This window comes from Pavona decussata, unplaced genomic scaffold, assembly GCF_977016875.1.
Source record: "Pavona decussata unplaced genomic scaffold, jaPavDecu1.1 SCAFFOLD_229, whole genome shotgun sequence".
NCBI lineage: Eukaryota > Metazoa > Cnidaria > Anthozoa > Scleractinia > Agariciidae > Pavona > Pavona decussata.
In genome coordinates, this window is record NW_028145634.1 from 396,423 (window position 1) to 416,848 (window position 20,426).

Below are 20,426 nucleotides of genomic sequence, written 5' to 3' on the forward strand. Positions count from 1 at the left end.
ATGCATTCAAGAAACGGGCCTCTGATCTTCAAAACAAACACTTCAACATCATGTCTTCATCTCCCCGCTGCGCCAAAGTTTTCAAAGCCACACCTATTGTTGCCTTCCGACGGCCAACGACCTTAGTAATTTACTAGTTAGCGCCAAATTACGTAATCCAACACAAAATAATAATAATAATAATAATAATAATAATAATAATAATAATAATAATTTACCAATTTATATAGCGCGTATTTACATATTCTGATCAATAGCGCTTTACAATCATATCTTTAAGAGAAAACGAAAATGCATCACCGTGAGAATAAAGTAAAATAAAAACCCATTTGGTTCTTTTCGATGCGATCGACAACTGTTAAACATGCAACTACATAACAGACGGACTTTATAGCTACACATTTCATTCTACTGGTGAAACTTGACATTTCACTAATCATAGTGGAGCTCCGCGCGCCGCCACGTGCACCATGGGTAAGAAAATATAGTAACCCATCGATGCCAGAAATTTTGGGTTCCGTTATGACGTCAATGTCCGTCCGTACGTACGCAGCACCACGGGAAAACCAATGCGAATGGGACAGCAGCGGGAGAAACAAAACGACAGAGCACATCATCATAACATTATAAACAGTTTTATAGCGAATACCAGCCGTAAGTAAATACAGTGTAGAAGCCGAGTTGAATTAAGGATTAATTTTCACGCGCATTTTCAAAGTTTTCCCAACTTGCCAAAGATGGGCAGCGACGAGGACAATTTTCGAAAACTTTGAAAATACAAGTGAAAATTAATCCTTAATTATAATTCTACGAGGTCCCATTGAGATTACAGTTTTATAACGTAGAGGGCAGAATTTTGTTAAACCATCGAGGCACTTCAGTCTTAAAACAGTCAGCCTCGGAGTAAAATCATTCATCTGTAAACAAACAAATTATTTAATTGTTTCGTAGCGTACAAAACAAACAAAACTGACGAGAAAAGTCGATTGTTATACACATGTAATCAAGAGAAAATACAAGTTTCATTCAGGAGCAAACTAACAGCGATTAAACCAAATGTTAGGCACAATTAATTGATTCACCTACGCCATGAAGCTTTCTACCGCTTGAAAATCACACGAACACAGATGGACAAAAATAGCAAACGGTTGACCTAAAAAAGAAAAATCCAGGGTAATTTCTTCCGCTGAATTTGACCATAGTTTGTCTACCAACTATGATTTGACCTGCTCCTTCCTCCCATCAAAATACACTGTTATGCTCGATTATCGTTTGTTGGAAGAAGAAGTAGCGAGGTGAAAACGCTTTGTCGGCGCCATGATTGATTTCAGTTTTCCAACCAAACAAATCCTAAGTTTTTAGCTTTTGACACAAATAATTTTTTGCTGTTTCTTGTAAGACACGAAAATTCACCATAAGGAATTTCCTTTAAAGCTGCAGCACTTGATTTCCATGTACTTTAACTCCAAAGAACCTAAAAGAATTAGCTGTTGTTGGACACAAAATGAATTAATGTAGAATAAAAGTAGAAATGGCGTGCTTAGCTAATCACGAGCGAGTTTTTTCGCCACTTTACCAATCAGGAGTGAGTACTAGTAAGTTTGCCCTGGGTGAAATTAAGAAAAAATGCTTTCTGTTACCGCATTCAGTAATTTTGCCCTCTAAGTTATAAACATTGTAATTATTATTGTTGGTAAGCAGTTTGCTGCATATGCACTAAAAATATATAATATATAACTCCAGAAAGGATGTGGAATTTGTAAGGTTATTCAGTTCATTCATACGATAAGCAGACTTATATAAATGCTATTAAAAAAGGAATTGTGGAGCTCCGCTTTTAGGCTTGGCTAAATATATACAGTCATTTCAACTAACGTTGTCATTTCAAAGCATGAAGCTAGAAGACAAGACCGAAAGTTTACGTGGGATTTTTATGAATAAATTCATCAAAATCAGTCATGCCTGGAGAAAACAATAGGTTGTAATTAGCAGTACAATGACCTGCACGTGCAGGGATGATTTTGATGAAATTAGTCATAAAAAATAATCCCACAAAACATTGCGGTCTTGTCTTTTAGCTTTATTTTGATCCGACAACGTTAATTGAAATAGCTGTATATTATAGACTGTCACTCTAAAAGTGTCATTACGTGTTACATTGCCACCGCTACCACAAACATATACATGCATGGGAGAAACGAAACGACTTTAAGACCGCTTTATAATTAACGAGCATCGCAGACCATTTGACAAACAAACTGATTCTAAACCTGCTACAGTCTCAGAACATTTTCTTTCTAACAATCATAGCGCTTCTGACATGCTACTTATTCCTCTCGAACTCATCAAATCTAATCGTGACAGTATACGCAAAGTTAGTGAGGTATACCCAGTCATCGACAGAGGTCAAACTCTTGAACCCTTAGGTATAAATAGGAGATGTGAGATATGAACATTTTCCCAGTCTTTCATCCTCCTACTTTATGTTACTCTCTCAAATTTCTTATTGTTAGCGGAGCTCGCGCGCGCGCCTACGGCGCGCGCGGCGGAGCCCCATAGCTAAGAGATTTTGGTAAACCAGGGGCGGGGGAGAACACTCCATAGCGCCTGGCACTTTTTTTGTATCAGAATCATCCAACAAAACTTGACGTCACATCCGGTGAAATTGGCGCCCAGCAGCCTGTCTCGGCGAAGTCGAATGATGGCGTCTGGGTTGGGCATGATTTCTTCGGATTCTTGAGCCATCAGTATCAGGAATTGTGAACTGTGGATATGAAAGATGTTGTAAAGATATTGCTTCGACGTCATGAGCAGGGGTTTTCCAAAGGAGTCATTTTTTCTATTGTTTTGACGGAAAATACGAGACAGCTAAGCGTCGTGTCATGGCGAAAATTTCACACTCTCAAAACGAGTGGCGTTCAGACTTTTGGCTCTTGTGGCTTCTGATCGTTCGAAAGCTGAAATTTTAATAGCCTATCCCGTGTGCGACATAATGGACGAGACATCGTCTGTCATTGACATCGGGAACCTAATTATCTCTCGACGTGAAGTGTTGGAAGCCTGTATCATTGAAGCTGTTCTAATTGTCTTCGTTGTAAGAGACTCGTAATCTTCCAGGTGAGTAAATGTAGTTATCTTCATTTCCAATTCTTTTCTGCCGACGTGAGTACCTTTACATGTGGGCTTTAGAGTAATAAGTCGGTTTTGTGCTTCGAAGTTCTTTAATAAAGACGCAAGTGACGTTTAATTAATAAATAGCTATAGTAATTCTCTTATCTGAAATGCATTTCATATCATGTTGTCCTGCCAGTGCAGGCTTGAGGAGGGGCTTGAGTCAGAAAATGTATCTGAGTGGCCTGGTTCATATTGCTAGTGTGAGACAGTTGTTAAAGTTATTGATGTCAAGCCATCTTAAACAATAAATTAAATAGCATTATTGCGAATGACATTATTTCTCAAGTATTGAAAGAAACAACCCCTTCACCCTTTACCTCATCTGCACTCTCACCACTTGGGTGCTCATGGGTTAAGGCTTTTTATACATTTGCACTATAATTATGCACCCGTGACATCAAATTGTGGTAAGAACAAACAGTATGCCGCAAGCCACAGACAAGTGGCTCAATTTTTCGGTCCATGTTGATTATTTCCCTTGGAGTTTTAGTTTCTGATCTCGTCCAATTTTGCCGTCAAACAGCGAGAGAAAGAGCAAGGCGGCTCGCGGCGGGAGAATCAAATCGATTCTTTTAGCAGCTTTTAGAGGTGGCACTTCATAAACAGCGGCCGAATCTTGAAGAGAAATTATTTTACTCTAATCCGGCGCGATGAAATGAGATTAAGATGCGATGGATTTTTCCTCTTGAAGTGAAACTTAACGTTGTAAACGAACGAAAAAATCAGCAATCGAATAAAAGGACTGGTTATTCTCCAAAGAGGCGAGTATATTCATGTGATTTTGTTGACAAAACTTTGCTGTTTTTGCAAGATATTTTTTTCTTGTAGTGTTGACACTGCATCTTGTTTAACCTCAGAGCAGCCTTTTGAGCTCATTTTTCGGTGCATGTTCGTTGTTTCCCTTGGAGTTTTATTTTCTAATCTCATCCCATTTTGCTTCATTTAAAAAATTTGATTCTGAGCTAAAATAGTCAGTCAAACAAATGTCTCCAAGCATTGTATCGTTGGCATAAACTACTGACAAGTTTTTCTCGCATATATTTCTAATTTTAGCATTTATTTCTGACAGTCTTGACAGAGAACAAACAAAAGTACTTAAAACAGTAGGATATAGCCGCTAAGATTAAGATATGTGAGCAATTGTCACTGAAAGTCTCTTCAAAGAACGTTAAAAGCGAATGTAAAATTAAAGTGTGATTTCATTTTCATCAAAACAAAGTTTACGCAAAACATACATTGGCTTGTTTTTTTGTGAATTTTTCAAAGATCGTTGTTTAGTTTATTTCTGTACTTATTGCTATGAATTATCACAGTGCTTTTTTCATTTACTACTCAAAGATATATTTGAAGTGTGTTTTTTGGTTAGTGTATCCATTTTCTCTGAGGTTTATAGCGTACGGCCTTCTTGATAAGCAAAATTGACTAGACAGTGACAGTGCTGGTAGCGCGCGTTGGCTGTCCACAATCCGGTTTGCCTTGATCATCTTAAAAACTAAAAAGAATAATAAAAGTTTTGAGTCTATTTAAATTCCGCTCTTTTTTAAAACTATCAAGGAAACTCGTAAAACAGTCAGTAAAACATTCATCGAAGGCGCAAGCAAACCAATAAATTATTTAATTTTTTCGTAGCGTACAAAAAAAAAAAAAAACCGACGAGAACGCAGTTCCCATTATACACATGTAATTAAGAGAGAATACAAGTTTAATTCAGGAGCAAACTAACAACGATAAATCAAATGTTAGGCATTAATTAATTGTTCACCTGCGCTGTGAAGCTTCCTACCGCTTGGAAATCACGCGAACATAGATCGATAAAAATAGCAAACAACGGATCCAAAGAAGGAACTTGCGGAGTAATTTCTTCCTGCTCCTTCCTTCCATCAAAAGGACACTTTCATGCTCGGTTACTTTTCGTTGAAAGCACTTGGACGTCATGACTGATTTCAGTTTCTCAACCAAACAAAATAAAATAATATTTTGCTGTTTCATGTGAGAGACACCAAAATTAACCTTTAGGAAAGCTCTTTGGAAGCTGAAACTTCGGTGAGTACCTAATGTTTACCTTACCTTTCTATTGACGAAAGGGAAAAAAGTGCCTTTTTGGAATGACCTTCTCCTTTAATTGATGACATATTTGTCCTTCGAAAATGAAAGGAATTAGTCTTCCAGTGTTATATTACGAAATTTTAAGCTGGGAAAAAAAACATTCGATAGTCCTGATAACTGATCAACAGCCGGAATAAACCGAGTTAACATTAGAAGGGATAAAAGAAATTAAAGGACAAGCTACTCACCTTCAGTTCGCAAGATCGTTTTCGAACATTTAAAAGTATATTTGTGTACTCTTACACAGTTTAATGTGCTCATGGGATTTTGTACAGCCACCAAAATGATCCCCAAATTGACCCAATAATTATTCCGACACCGAAATGATTCCCCTGTTTTTTTTGTTTTTGTTTTTTGTTTTTGTTTTTCTTTTTTTACGTTGACCCCGAAATGATCCCCAAGTAATTTTGGAATGGGAGCTAAACAGGGGATAGAAGATTGGCCAAAAATAAAGAACTTGACGAAATTTGCACGTATTTATAAATTCACGGTACGAACATTAGCAATATTCACTCCTTTTTTATTTTTATTTTTATTTTTTCAAAGTATATAAAAGAACTACCGTTTTTTTTTTTATTTTTAATTAGTATAATTTTTTAAATAACATCTTGAACTGCAGCTAGTAGCATGCACCAAAGAAAAGATGCCAAGAACTGATCATTCCTTTTGAACGCTAACAGAAGATCGTAAAACAGGTTTCTCGTTAACTTGAAATAAACATTACAAGAACAATGAACGTTAATTAAACATTTCAAGCGCCTGACAATTTCCCGTAATGATCAAACATAAAACAAAAACATTGATACGGCAAATCTGGTATATTTTTAAGGAGTTTTCAAGAAAAGATATAAAATTGAGAGGAGTTTTTAAGCAAATGTTAATAGTGTCCTAAATTGACAATGTAACAGAAAACGCTAAGAGAAGGAAGACATCGAATGTCATAGATTCTATACGTAGCAGATTTTATCGAAAAACGTAATTCAAAGCCAGTTCAGTATATTCAGAAGCTTCAGGGCCCGCCAACTACTTCTTGTATCGCCTAATAGTTTGCAAATTAGTGCACACAGTGAAATTTAAAAGTTTTCTTGATTTAAAGGTACGGTGCCCTTCAAACGACATCATTCCTTAATTTCAGTTTACACTGGCTTGGAAATCGATTTCACGGCGTTGTGGTTAGCGTAGCGATAGAGTAAAATGGTCAAATTATTGACTCTGTTGGGACCTTGAAATCCTGTCCTGATAGTTTCATTGGCGTTTCTTAGATCAACTTTATCCGCCTCGTTTGGAGTGGGTTGCGTATTCTTTGAGTTCGTAACCGCTCTAAACTGAAGGTTGATTAATTTTGTACTAATTGTACAAAATAGGTTTAATTTGCAAAAACGCTCCACCTTCTCGGTTCTCTTTTCTTTTTACACACAAGATGTCTTAAGAAGGCACAAGGAAATATGAACACGAAAATGGATATTAATTTGTCAAACAGTGTCAAAAATGCCTACCATTCTGTAAACCTTCATGGCGTTCTTCATGATCTGGCAGATCTGTTTTCAATTCTTCAGTGAACCACGCCATCCCAATCCAAAATTTACTTTATGATCAGTTCGGTGTAAGCGTGAAAAAGTCGGGGACATTTCGGGGATCGCCGGTTTGGGATCGGTTCGAGGCTGCGGATGGCTTTACGAGTTGTTGTTGTTGTTGTTGTTGGCTTTCCGAAAGTGCCAGCTGGTCCGTTTTTAGCCCTCTTTACGACATTTTAGCCCGCTTGAAACCAGAAAGGATTTACTTTTTCGTGTTACTTAAGTTTTAGGTGACAAAAAAAACGAAGAAAAAACGCTAGGTTTTCTTAGGAGGCCTTCCGAACAGATGTTTGCCGAAAGTTTTGAAAGACCGTTCATTCGCCAGACTGCTGCACCCTGCTCTTCGGAAGAGTAGATCCAGATTAAATTTCTTGTTCTTCTTATTAGTTACTGACCGTTAATCGACAGAACGTTTCGCGGCGTTACTCACCTTCAGTCAGTAAAGTCAGTTCTTGCACACAATCTGATGGTCCGCTTGTCCGAACTGATGAAAACTGATCAACGGCCGGAATAAAACTAACATTACAAGGGATTAAGATTCAATTTCACTTACGTTTTACTTTAATCTCGTACCCAGATCTCCCACGGTCAGGCGGAGGGGAGATCTCACATTTCGACATTCCCGAACCAACTGAGATCAGGGTACGGGATTAGTTTTACTTAACACCCTTTTCAGTGTAGTTGCTACTAGCAATAGCTCTTTCTCGAGTTATTTTTATGGTAATTTCTGCTAACACTGAATGACATGATAGAACAGGCAATAAGGGTCCACAGATAGATTTCCCATTTAGAATTTGATAGCGCATTTTCATAGCGCTTTCTTTCAAACTCGACGAAATGCCAAAATACAAATGCAATCCAACCTCCCGTAAGCGACCGCCCAAAATGCCAAAATTTAGCGGTCGCTTACGGGGGGTAGTCGCTTTCGAGAGTCGAACCAGACGGAGTCTCTTCCCGGAAAAGATCCGTGACACATCCACTTATTAGAAGAGAATTTACTGCATACGTTTCGTAGTTACAATACGACCAGTGCTAGGTTGTCACTAACAGTTTCTCGTAAACTCTGAGCGTAGTACATACAGCGAACATGGAAATCAGACCATGTGTCAAGTGGTCGCTTACAACAGGTTAAAAACAATGAAAAATTATAATGCTGTCACCTCAAAAAGTGGTCGAGGTCGCTTGTGAGAGGTGATCGTTTTACGAAGGGGTTCCAACTCTAGGGCTTTGACTGGGAAAAATTTGGTGTTTTGGTTAGGTGGTCGCTTATGGGAGATGGTCGCTTACGAGAGGTGGTCGCACATGGAGGTTCAACTGTATTGCAATGAATTGCTAACAGGTAACCGAATAAGCTGCTTACAGACAGGCGTATAAATCCCGAATTTCAAATTTTTGTACTTCCTTCACTCTGAAGTGTCAGTTCTCATCCCTTGCACTTAAGCATTACTGAAACAATTCACGCCGATTTTTTTTTTCTTTTAAAGCGCCCTCTGCGACAACAGAAAACCATCTTCAGAGTGTCTTCCCCTTCCTCGGACGCTCGTTTAGATTACTACAAAGTAAAAATGCATCCGTGGACCGAGTAGTTAATTAGTTTCTCGCGATAAAATTTGTGACTGCATTGACTGGTCTAATCGCATTTAACAAGGAACGCATTGTAAAAGAAAACTTGGGTTTGCTAAGCCGTAATTTAATTTATTGTAGACACCGGGTTGTCAACATTAATTGGCAAGATGTAATACATCTCATAGATTATTGACGGAATAGTTGTAATTCGCTTCGTACAAAAAAAAAATAGAGATTTAATGAAGAAAGCAAGAGTTGTAAAGAGTGAACTGTAACATTTTTGTCACCCGGGTTTTTGTCAAAAAAAATTTAAATCTTAGACTATTTTTAAAAAAAAAAAATGTTTTATTTCTCGAATTACCGATTCCACACCGTTCATATCTTCCTTTATTGCTTTGATCACCACCACTAATGAGATGTTGAAGCAGTGATTATGTGACAAAGGCAGGAAAACCTCCTGATCACTTTAAGTTTAACACGTTTTACCAGGTAATTACCACTGCAACTCATGCATTGGAAAAATAAATTGCCTCGTTAAAAGCCCAAGATATCAGTTTCTTCGCGCAAGGTGTTTAAAGCCAAGAAATATTATTATCCACTTAAGTGTTGTAGGAAGACTAGGTTCAGACTTTGTCTGAAATTTTGTATTTCTTCGCAAAAAAGAAATGGTCCTATCTTTCAATGGTTAGAATATACTATATACTTATTTAAAAACGATCTCTGGTTGAAATTATTTAGGAGGTCATTTTTTGCCTTACAGTCTGAAATTGTATTACTAAGCATCGTCATAGAGAAACCCGCATTTCTCGGAAAATCCCGATACGATTAGATCGTATGCGCGGTAGCAAAATTAAAATCACGAGTACCGAGTAATCAGGGAAAAATAACTTTAAGAAAATCAGCATCATAAGAAAGTAATAGCTTTCATTTGAGTGATTTCACTCGAAGATTTTATCCACACACTCAAAACTTAGCACCACCTTGCACAGCGTAATAAACAGCACCACAAGAGAGTAATGCTCAGTAGCTTTTATTTGGGTGATTTCACTTGAGGATTTTCCCCACACACTTAAAACTTTAGCACCACATAAAAGTACCGTACAGTAGCTTTTATTTGAGTGATTTGAAACCACCTTTGAAGAATAACAAACATCACATGAAAGTACTGCTCAGTAGCGTTCATCTGGGGTGCTTACCGATTTGTAAAAATAATCCGGTCGGTGTAACCGTTGCATAGTGGTAAGGGAATTTCCGAATTCGACCGACCAACCGGATGAGATTGCGCTTACCATTTATCTATCAGGCATTTCGTCCCGCTCTAGCCGGAAAAGGCCTCAGAGGATTCATTCAAATGGTAAGTAATTTTCTGCAGTTTCGTTTCCGAATGGAAAAACTGGAGGACATCTGAAGGTACTCCACAATTTCCGAACTGAATTCCCGGAAAATTACCTTACCATTTGACTTCAAACCGAAATTTCCGGGGGTTTTGGCCAAATGGTAAGCACCCATGAATAGTCAGAATTACGATTTCACATGATCCACGGACTCAACAGTCAAAACTACCCTGTACAGCAGAAATTCTCAGAAGGTAGTCCTGTTTTCCCAGTTCGGGTGCATTTCTGTTGCCATCTTTTACACCTGGCCCTTCATGGCAGTGCCTTTGGGATCAACAAAAATGGCGGGTTGTTGTATTTTCGGCGTTCAAGGTTTTTTTATATACTTCAATTCTAATACATGAGAAACTAAATTTAAACCTCCCTAAAATCACTTTCTAATGAATCGCTGAAGTCTTGGAAACAACTTCAAAGCATTTTTTGTTGTTTCCTCGTAAACTGTTTGCACTGGAACTCCTTTGACTCTTGAAATGGCTTCACATGAAATGTGAATATTCTTTGGTTCATTTCTTGTCTACAAAGGAAAGTTTAAGAATAAAAATCAGCGCAATTGTAATCTGACATCAACTTCAAGTACAATTTTGATTTCACACACTAAAATAACAGCACCAGCTATGCATCGTTTTCCAAGGGTAATATAACAGATATAATAAGATGGTGACATAGAGAGGTTCCAAGGGAGTGTCGCAAGTAATTTGTATTGTATAGTAATTTACGTTTGCTTCGGTTTTCCTTCACTATGAACGCATGATTAGCAAAACTCGCGCCTCTTTCCCATCCAACAAAAAAAAAAAATCGTGATTTGCTCGCACGAGTTTTCCCGCCTTTGACACCGGTTACACGTATCTGTTTCTAGTTTTGATTGGTTAATGGCACGTCTGTTGTGATTGGTTAGATTAACTCTGGGTTTGGCTTTACGACACTCAACACGCGAGTAGGGTCCCACTCGGGTTGTTCAACTTTTGTATCTGAAAATGCAAAATAGTCATTTCATTTCTCTAGAAATTTACGTACGACACGCGAATTGTAGAAAGCGCCGTAATCGTGGACTCCCATTCCTTAGCGCGGTCCAAATTTTTTTAGACGACCTCAAAGGCTGGTACGACAAACGAACGCAAACCATACGGACTGTTTTTAATGTGATGTATTCTCAGGTACTTCTTTAGAACAGAGAACTCGCTGGCAAGGGCAAGGATCTCAATATTATGTTCTTGTTTGCGATCTTTACTTAACGGCAGATGATTTATGCTCTTCCAGATAGGGGCAGGTGTTTACTAATGCAGTCTGTATCGAGCAGACAATTGCTACCTGTTTTTCAGCAGCCAAAGCTGGCGAATCTGTTTCCAAAAGAAGATTTGACAGAGGAACATTTTTCACCAGCTTCTCTTTCTAGAACATATCAGGAAAAGGTTACAAATGTACACACTAACAATGCCTTACTATTGAAAGCCATTAAATATGTCTGGAGGCCTGGAAGTAAAGACAATGTGCTCTTCTACTCGGGAAATCTGGCATTCAATCTAAATGCCTTATATCTTTGCTGATGTGTCACTTTCTTATGCAAGGTAATTTGTTAATTTGTTTTACGACTCCCCTCTCTTGGCCAAAGTAGAGCCTACAGACCTTTTCCCCTGTTAGAACTTTTGTTAAGCTTTAAAAAGAGAAGAAAGGAAATCACTTCAAGCATCAATTAATGGTTGTTTCAGTTTTTAGGTTAAAGTAATAAGCTTTTTGGATTTCTGACACAGTAGAACGAGTCTGTAGGCATGCCAAATTAGGTTGCGTTCGATTGACCTTATTCCGGAATAAGAATAAGCGGAATAGCTGTTAAATTTCTTTTTTTAACAAATTTGGGAGGCCAATTCTACAAACTATCGCTGACACATGAGAATTTAAGAGCCGTCTCGTACTCCAGTAAGTCCTTAAACCTTTTCTGCGAGATTTCTTGCCATCGTTGTATGTATTCCTATTCCGGAATAGGGTCAATCGAACGCAATATTTGGATGCCAAGGCCAAATTTATCATAACGTAAACCCTTTTTCAACTGGGCCCTTCAAAAGATCCTTAGTATTTAAGCTAATATTTCACCTCTTTTTACTGAAGTATACATATCCAGTTAGGATGTAATTTAATCAGTCGATACAAAGCCTGATGCAAACAAGCAATCGCTAAACTGGATGTTCCCTATAAGGACAAATAAATGGACAAGTAAAATAATAATAAAATTTATTAATAATTTAATTTATTATTAATGCTACCCCTTAACAAAAATCCTACCTGAGGTGAGCGAACTATGGATGGTGGAATAGAGAAATAATATCCAGCTTCCACCCCTTTCAGAGCATTGGAAGGTTTTCCATCAAATGCATGAAGTAGAACTTTCTTGGCACCTAAAACGACGACACATTACAATCAAGCAAACTAGAAATTGGTTCATTGCATGGCGATCTATATGGAGTAATAAATTTACCAGTGACAATATTCCAGGCAGTAGATAACTGGATGGGTCGATGGACAAAAACATTGCTAGATACATAACTGAAATTCACACGGTCGCTTCAAGTGATTTAGATGAACAGGCAGACAGACTGACAGACAGATGGGTATTTTATAAAACTATCACGTACTTCACAGCTAAAGCCTGAAGTTAACGAGGAGTTCAAGTTAACCACGTTCCAATTAGCTGATAGTAAATGACCGTAAAAAAATGGGGGTAAAAAATTGCAGGGAAAATCCGATTTTGTTATATTAGCAGGGAGTTGAGTCTACTGAGTTCAAATTGGTGGAGTTCTTCTGTAATTAAAGGGCTTACCTGCAAAAAGGGATGTAAGTCATGATATGGGCTTGCAAATCCAAATGACCAGTTCCAGAAAATATCCATGCCTCCCCGTCATTCCCTTTACAGAAGAAATTTTTTTCCTTAGACCCCCTATCTCTCTGGAAATTGCAATTTACCTTCCTGAATTTTTCTTTCCTTTTCATTTTTGGCATTTGACACCCCAACCCCCTTTGAATTTCCAATCCCTTAAACTTGGATATTTTCGGGAATTACAAATTGTTTAATAACAAACTTTATGTGCACCCTTGCCCCACTTCAGCCCTTGACACATTACTTATTAACAATAATTTTAATGTCAGAAGTGTTTGATGTACCATGTTCTCGAAGCATTTCAATGGCATGTCTTCCTGCTGATCGGGAATGAACATTTCTACAAGAAATGCCATTAAAATAACACCAATTAACAAACAAGACAGCTTTCTCATATAAATTATTATAATAGAAGCACTAAGTCTTGCATAAATTCTCAAAAATTTCACATATTTTCCAAGCCATGCATTTAAACATAAATCAGACCAAAATTGTAGGGCTTCAAGTTCAGCCCTGTCCTACATGTAATTAAGGAGTGACAAATGGCCAAGATAACAGACCGAAAAAATAAGTTACTAAAACAAATAGTTTACAATATTCTTTTGTGGGCTGGCCAGCCTGGGCTTACATACATGGGTAAGTGTGTATGTTCTGTTTTAAAGATTGGATGTAAGATGGGAAGATTGAAGACTCTACTATATGTTCTCTCAAATAAATGGCTTTTTTGTTTCTGTATTTATGTATAAAATAATAATCCAATTTCATGACTTAACTGCAGGAAGGGAAATAAATAGAATCAGATTGCTGACCTTGCAATATGGTAAAAATAAATATATATGGGTTTTAGTACAGTCTAGAGTCAAAAAGAATTGAAAAGAAATGCAATTTTTTTTAAATTTAGCTTTAACTCATATAAACGTCATTAAATGTACCCACATACAAAGGAAGGTCAAGCTCTAGGGCAAGCTTTATCTGAAACAAACAAAAGATCTAATATTAAATGAAACTGAAGCATAACGTACTGCAATACAATGCTAAAGCCCTGTGTTACATTTTAACCACTGGTTAAAAATTCAACTGAGGGTTTTGGGTGGGAAGGGCATATAAAGTGCACGTTTTGCCATAAAATTGAAATTGCTCCAAAAAACCTCTATTTTGGCACCGTCAGAGACTGGCTGTCATGTACAGTACTGTGCAAAAGTAACGAGAGCGAAATTCGTCAAAATTGGTAAATTACATGTAACAAACTTAGTTGCCTAATTAATTTTTGACTGAAATGCTAAATAAAACAGACAAATTGTGCAGTTCCAGAAAATATCCATACTCCCCCCATGGAAGGTTTTTTGTTTTGCACCCCCCTCCCCCCAGGGAAATTCCACTTTAGCTTCATACTTTGCTTCTAAAATTTTGGCTTTTAAGACACCCCTCCCCCTAGGAATTTCCAACGACTTTCCTTGGGGTGGGTATGGATTTCTTCAGGAACTGTACATGTACATTCAAAGGAGCTTTCATGAAGTACAATACACTGTATTTAAATGCTTGTAGGACCACCTGAGCTTTTTATTAACACTGTATTCTATGTTACATTCTTAGCTAAATGTAGTCATATTCATGTATTTTTTCATTATTTGATGTGCAATTTTTTTTCTTAGTTTTGGTAGTTTTAGAAATATAGGTGTCTCCAATATTTTTAGTAGAGGGTCAGTAATATACACTTGTCTTGTAACCGTCGGCTATGATCTTTGTTACAATAATAAAGTTATGTACATAATTACAAAACAATCATTCCACTGTCTTGTTGAACACAAATTTAACTGCATGTCTGATGGGTTCCCATGAGTTCATATACAACTCAAATCCCCAAAATAATTGTTTCTACATGTACGTCATATTGTTATAAAACTGATACAAATTTGAATAACTACTGAATAAACATTGTATATTTCAGCATGTTCTCATTGGACATTAACAAAAGCTCATCACATGGCACAAAATAAGATGACTGTTACATTTGATAACAGTCGCCCAATTTCTTGTTGTTGACAAAAACAAGTATTTTAAAAAGAACATCACAGGTTTAGACCTTCAGTTGTTATAATCCAATCACAGTTTAATAAAATCAGTTGAACTAGTTACCTTGCATTTATTAAGCTGCAATCATGCTGTGGCTATAACTGAGTGGATGCTTTTGCACAGTGAAGCATGACCATTTTGACATTAATCAGAGATTTAGCTTAAAGATTGTCCTCAAAATATCACAGTTGTCAGAGAAGCATTATGTTAATTTTTTAGACCTTGGGCATTCTGACATCCAATTTACTAGCCACCTGAAGTGGTTAAAGTAAACATCAAAAGACGACTGAAGAACTCTCCTACATTCTGTACCTGCCGACTGAAGACCTCTCGCTGTATATCTTTATCTGCATCAGTCTTCACAAACCTTGGAGTAAAGTCCAAGCCAACCTTTTGTGAAAGAGAAACTCAAATGTCCAGTAACATGTGACTTTGTTAGTTTTATGTCCAACCTTGCATGCTCCTCAGTTTAAAGTTCCCGTACATCACTTCAGAGGTGTCTCGCTTGCAAGCAATGTAGCGTGTCTGGTTTAAACTGTACATGTAGATACCTAAACCCCTATATCAAATTAAAGCTCATAGAGCTGGCTATCAAACTATACCATAAATAAAATGAATTGCCGAATTTTTCACGACCTCTAAATGCGAGCGTCCGAATCACCTTTTGAAAGCTACAAGTCAAAGCAAATTTTTTTCGCTAATTTAATTTCCTTCTGAGTTTCTGGACCCAAAGCGCTAAAAAAATGTCTGCGTTTCGCCGTATTCAATTTCAGTGACAATTTACATAACATTTTCGATATAGGATTAAAAAAATGTGGAGTGATCGTACAAAAATCACTCTCAGAGAAAAAATATTTTGAAAGAAAAAATTCAACAACAACTTTTTGTTGTTTATAATTATGTCAAACTAGCTACTGTCCAAATTTGAAGGCAAACAAACAAATTCCCTTTGAGTTTTAGCTCTTTAAAGTGTCCCCTTCAAGTGAAAAATTTGATTTGAGAAAACAACGCTAAAAATTTGACAATTCATATTTAATTTCAAAATTCTTGGTATAGTTTGATAGCCAGCTCTATAAGCTTTAATTTAATATAGGGGTTTAGGTATTTACAGTTTAAACTGGCCACGCTACATTGCTGGGATGCGAGACACCTCTTAAGGTATACAGTAACCTTAATTGTGCAGTTCCAGGTCATCGGAAATTCCTAGGATGAGGGGGGGTGTTAAAAGTCAAAATTTTAGCAGCAAAGTATGAAGCTAAACTAGAATTTCCTAGGGGGAGTGGGAGTGCAAAACAAAAGACCTTCCGTGGGGGTAGTATGGATATTTTCTGGAACTGCACATTCAGAGCCACAACATTTAGGGCAATTTGCATGATCATGATTGTTGTACAGGTATGTGACTTCTTTAGCACGCACTGCTTGTGCTTTACCTCCCAAAACTTGTACTGTATTATAACTTTCATCATTCAACAAAGTCTGAATTGGCTTAAGATTATCATTTAAGGTTAATATACCCACCTACAGAAATACATAAATGAAAATTCTAAGTTGGGTTACCCTGTGATATACCAGTGGTATCTTCTTATAATTCTGGAAAGGAGGAGGAGGAGAGCCCGGGGAGAAGGCCAGCTACTTCTAGTTGCTTCATGAAAACTGGAGTTAAGTGCCTGCTGTGTGGACAGCCTGAGCTGAGATTACCAGCTACGTGGCACCCTGTGGTGCAAGGATATTTGCCAGCTGTGTAAGCAGCCTGCAGTATAAGTACCTTGCCACCTTTGTGGGTAACCTGTGGTCATTTTAAGTACATTGCTAGTGTGTGGGCAGCCTGTGTGGTGTGATTACACTTTTATCCTTTATACACACCTCACCAATAGCCACTAGCGTGTCACGATGCTCCCTGATGTATTCTTCAACACCTTCAAGATCCTGTTTAACAAAAGCATGCAGAACATAAGGGGGTTTTATTAATTGCTTTATAATGCCCAAAGTAAATTCCATCACGTACAAAGCCTAACAAAAAACATAGCAGGCCTAAAAATTGTACTAGCCAGGGAAATTTAAATTTCCCTGAAATTATGCTTCCATGTCCTGCGCTCATGCTGAATACTGAATCCTTCTTGAGCAAGTTGAAAATTTACCATCTTTCTTTCAAATCGTTCACTTATTGCCACACAGAACACTTTAAACAATTCAAATCAAAGCAGTATGCACAACATGTGCGACATGTGAATCTCAAAGTCATGAAAATATTACTGACTAGTAACAACCCTGCATGGACAAAAGCTACATTCCAATTTCTGTTACCTATGTCGGTACACCAAGATCAGGAAACCCTTGTTGCCCTCAGCTACCCTGCCCTTTACAAATGTTGAGCCTGTGCGCCCATTACTTACATGTACAAGTCAAACATGAATTGATTAGGGAGAGAGGCATGGCAAAACTCGTACAAACAGCAGTTGTGCAGCTGTGTTTACTTTAGTTAGTGTTTGAAATGATAACTTCAACCCAAGCACTTTCATCATGGATTGTAGTTCACCACTGGTCTCCCTGTTGAGCCTGCATGCATGTTTTATCAGCATAACATTTATATTTAACAGTGTTCATATGCATTAGGATTTACTTTCAAAACCACAACTGTCAAGTGAAAGTGCTTGGGCTTCATGCATGGACAGAACAATTCAATATTAGCCCCCCTCCCCTCCCCCCCTCTCTCAGGGCCACAGGTCTTCTATTAAATTGTCCTGTCACCACCTTCTGATATTTCCTCATAAGCCCGCCCCCCTTCAACCTTCTTTGTGAGACCTTAACCTTAGGGGTTTAGCATGGGAAATACAGTTACTGTTGTACATATATTTCCTACATCAAGAGGGTCCAGGGGTCATGATGAGGTCTGCACTGGGCCTCATGCATGGGTGCAAATATTTATACACCCAACCTCCCCCACCCTGCTTGGTGAGAGCTAAAAATAAAGTCTACCAGGGGCTTAACATGGGAAACACAGTACATGTAGTACATGTATATCCTACTGTACCTCAAGAGTAGCACTGCGATCAGGACACAGACTCTGCACTGGATGAACACCCAGGCATGGAGCGATGAAATCTGGATACCTGAAAATTCAATATAATAAAATATTATATCATCATACTAGGGATTTCAGCAGTAATGGTTATTAAATAAGTTAATATTCAATCCAGTCCAATAACTTTCATACCCAATTTTTTCTATGTTAGCCCATTGACCCAGGCAGAGGAACAGACTTGAAACAGAAAGAGTAAAGGATGAGCATACAGTGTAAATAGGGTGAGGGTCAGTCTACATACATGAATTTCATTTACTGATTAATCTGGCCAATTTGGCCCAACTTGTGAAAGAAAATGAGCCAGCAGACGAAAATTGCCCCAATTTCTAAAAATCTGTGGCATTGCCACCAAGTTTTTGAATAAGGCTGATTTTCATCTCGCACTACACCAACAGAAAAAGAAATCAGCTGACAAATTGTGCAGTTCCAGAAAATATCCATACTCCCCTCCACGGAAGGTTTATTGTTGTGCGCCCCTGACCCCCCAGGAAGTTCCAGTTTTAATAGCTTCATACTTTGCTTCTAGTATTTTGACTTTTAAGACCCCTCTCCCCTAGGAATTTCTGACGACCTTCTATGGGGTGGGTATGGTTTTTTCTGTAACTGTACATTGTAACATGTAAATTGGCCTCTGCAAATGAACCTACGAATTAGGCCGATAAATCGGCACATGTTAATCAGCCTTTAGCAATACTTGCTTTGAATTATGGGATTGTGGAAGTAGAATGGAGGTTGACCTTCTTCTGTCCCAAACCTTGGTTTACTTTTTGTGTGCTTGTCATGCAGGCTGTTTCCAAGTAAACATTGTAAAACAATAAAAATCAGGGTTTTTGAAAAACAGCGTTAAATCCAAACCTCTCATGAAGATCGAGCATTCCACCAAACTCTGCTTTAAATTCTGTTACGCCAATGATGGCCATCACACCAACCTGACAATTAATTAATGTATTGAAATACACACGTAACTTTAGTTTCATTAGAACTATTGAGTATATTTTAACATGTGCATACGAGCTAAACGATGTTATGGCCTGGCAGTTGCTAATATAAGCTTATTAGTAATTAAGCTAGCTTACCTTTTTGGCCTCTTCTATCACCACATCAACATCCTTCAATCAAAACCAAACCGAAACGTTTTTAAACAGTTTTAACGTTCAAAACGCATTTACGTTATTAAATTTCTACCTCGTGAAATTCTTTCGCAGAAATATGTGCGTGGCAGTCCACAGAGGATATCCCCGTTTCCACATTAACTTCTTCACCTTCTGAGAGAGTTTTCGCCGCCATGTTGGAACTTTCCCATGACACTTTGCGAATCTTTGGAACCGACATCAACAAAACCAGGAATATGGATCGGATCAGGGGCGGGGGGGAACACTCGATACGCCTGGCACGTTTTTTGTATCTGAATCATCCAACAAAACTTGACGTCACATCCGGTCAAATTCGCGCCCAGCGGCCTGTCTCGGCGAAGTCGAATGATGGCGCCCGGGTCAGGCATGATTTCTTCGGATTTTTGAGCCATCAGTGTCAGGAATTGTGAACTGTGGATATGAAGGATGTTGTAAAGATATTGCTTCGACTTCATGAGCAAGGGTTTTCCAAAGGAGTCATTTTTTCTATTGTTTTGACGGAAAATACGAGACAGCTAAGTGTCGTGTCATGGCGAAAATTTCACACTCTCAAAACGAGTGGCGTTCAGACTTTTGGCTCTTGTGGCTTCTGATCGTTCGAAAGCTGAAATTTTAATAGCCTATCCCGTGTGCAACATAATGGAGGAGACATTGTCAGTCCTAGTTTGCAGTGTTAACATCGGGAACCTAATTATCTCTCGACGTGAAGTGTTGGAAGCCTGTATCATTTAAGCTGTTCTAACTGTCTTCGTTGTAAGAGACTCGTAATCTTCCAGGTGAGTAAATGTAGTTATCTTCATTTCCAGTTCTTTTCTGCCGACGTGAGTACCTTTACATGTGGACTTTAGAGTAATAAGTCGGTTTTGTGCTTCGTAGTTCTTTAATACAGACGCAAGTGACGTTCAATTCTCTTATCTGAAATGCATTACATATCATGTTGTCCTGCCAGTGCAGGCTTGAGGAGGGGCTTGAGTCAGAAAATGTATCTGCGTGGCCTGGTTCATATTGCTAGTGTGAGACAGTTGTTGAAATTATTGATGTCAAGCCATCTTAAACAATAAATAAATAGCATTATTGCGAATGACATCATTTTTCAAGTATTGAAAGAAACAACCCCTTCACCCTTTACCCCATCTGCACTCTCACCACTTGGGTGCTCATGGGTTAAGGCTTTTTATACATTTGCACTATAATTATGCACCTGTGACATAAAATTGTGGTAAGAACATACAGTATGCCACAAGCCACAGACAAGTGGCATGACTGATGTTCTTACCTTGTTTTGAAGTCCTCTTTGGGTTATCAAAGGACACATGGAAGGCCAAATGGACTTTGAAAACTCCTTATGGCTGACAATGTCATTTGTACATCATATAATTATCGGGTATTTACCAGTTATTTCAGTTATGTTAGTTGGTGCCAAATATTTAAGGGTGGGGAATTGTCTTTTTCTCT

General features: G+C 38.0%; 4 protein-coding genes across 4 annotated transcripts in view; 1 reads left to right on the top strand and 3 right to left on the bottom strand.

Moving 5' to 3' along the window:
* LOC146458735 (uncharacterized) overlaps positions 1-20,426 on the bottom strand; it is a 257,490-nt gene that overhangs the window by 196,223 nt on the left and 40,841 nt on the right. The window lies entirely within an intron of this gene.
* Positions 1-20,426, bottom strand: part of LOC146458736 (uncharacterized) — a 256,692-nt gene that overhangs the window by 168,253 nt on the left and 68,013 nt on the right. The gene's annotated exons all lie outside the window — the stretch shown is intronic.
* The window catches only part of LOC146458746 (putative skeletal organic matrix protein 5), a 77,246-nt gene that overhangs the window by 15,320 nt on the left and 41,500 nt on the right, over positions 1-20,426 (top strand). The gene's annotated exons all lie outside the window — the stretch shown is intronic.
* LOC146458747 (deoxyribonuclease TATDN3-like) lies at positions 9,435-19,138 on the bottom strand. Its single transcript, XM_085090341.1, has 11 exons — positions 19,024-19,138; positions 18,915-18,947; positions 18,694-18,767; positions 17,788-17,866; positions 16,620-16,682; positions 15,069-15,146; positions 13,624-13,655; positions 12,968-13,023; positions 12,092-12,204; positions 11,123-11,203; positions 9,435-10,328 (listed from the first exon to the last, which is right to left on the bottom strand). Exons 1-11 carry the CDS (start codon positions 19,123-19,125, stop codon positions 10,185-10,187), a joined length of 855 nt encoding a protein of 284 aa, XP_084946467.1. The 5' UTR covers positions 19,126-19,138; the 3' UTR covers positions 9,435-10,184.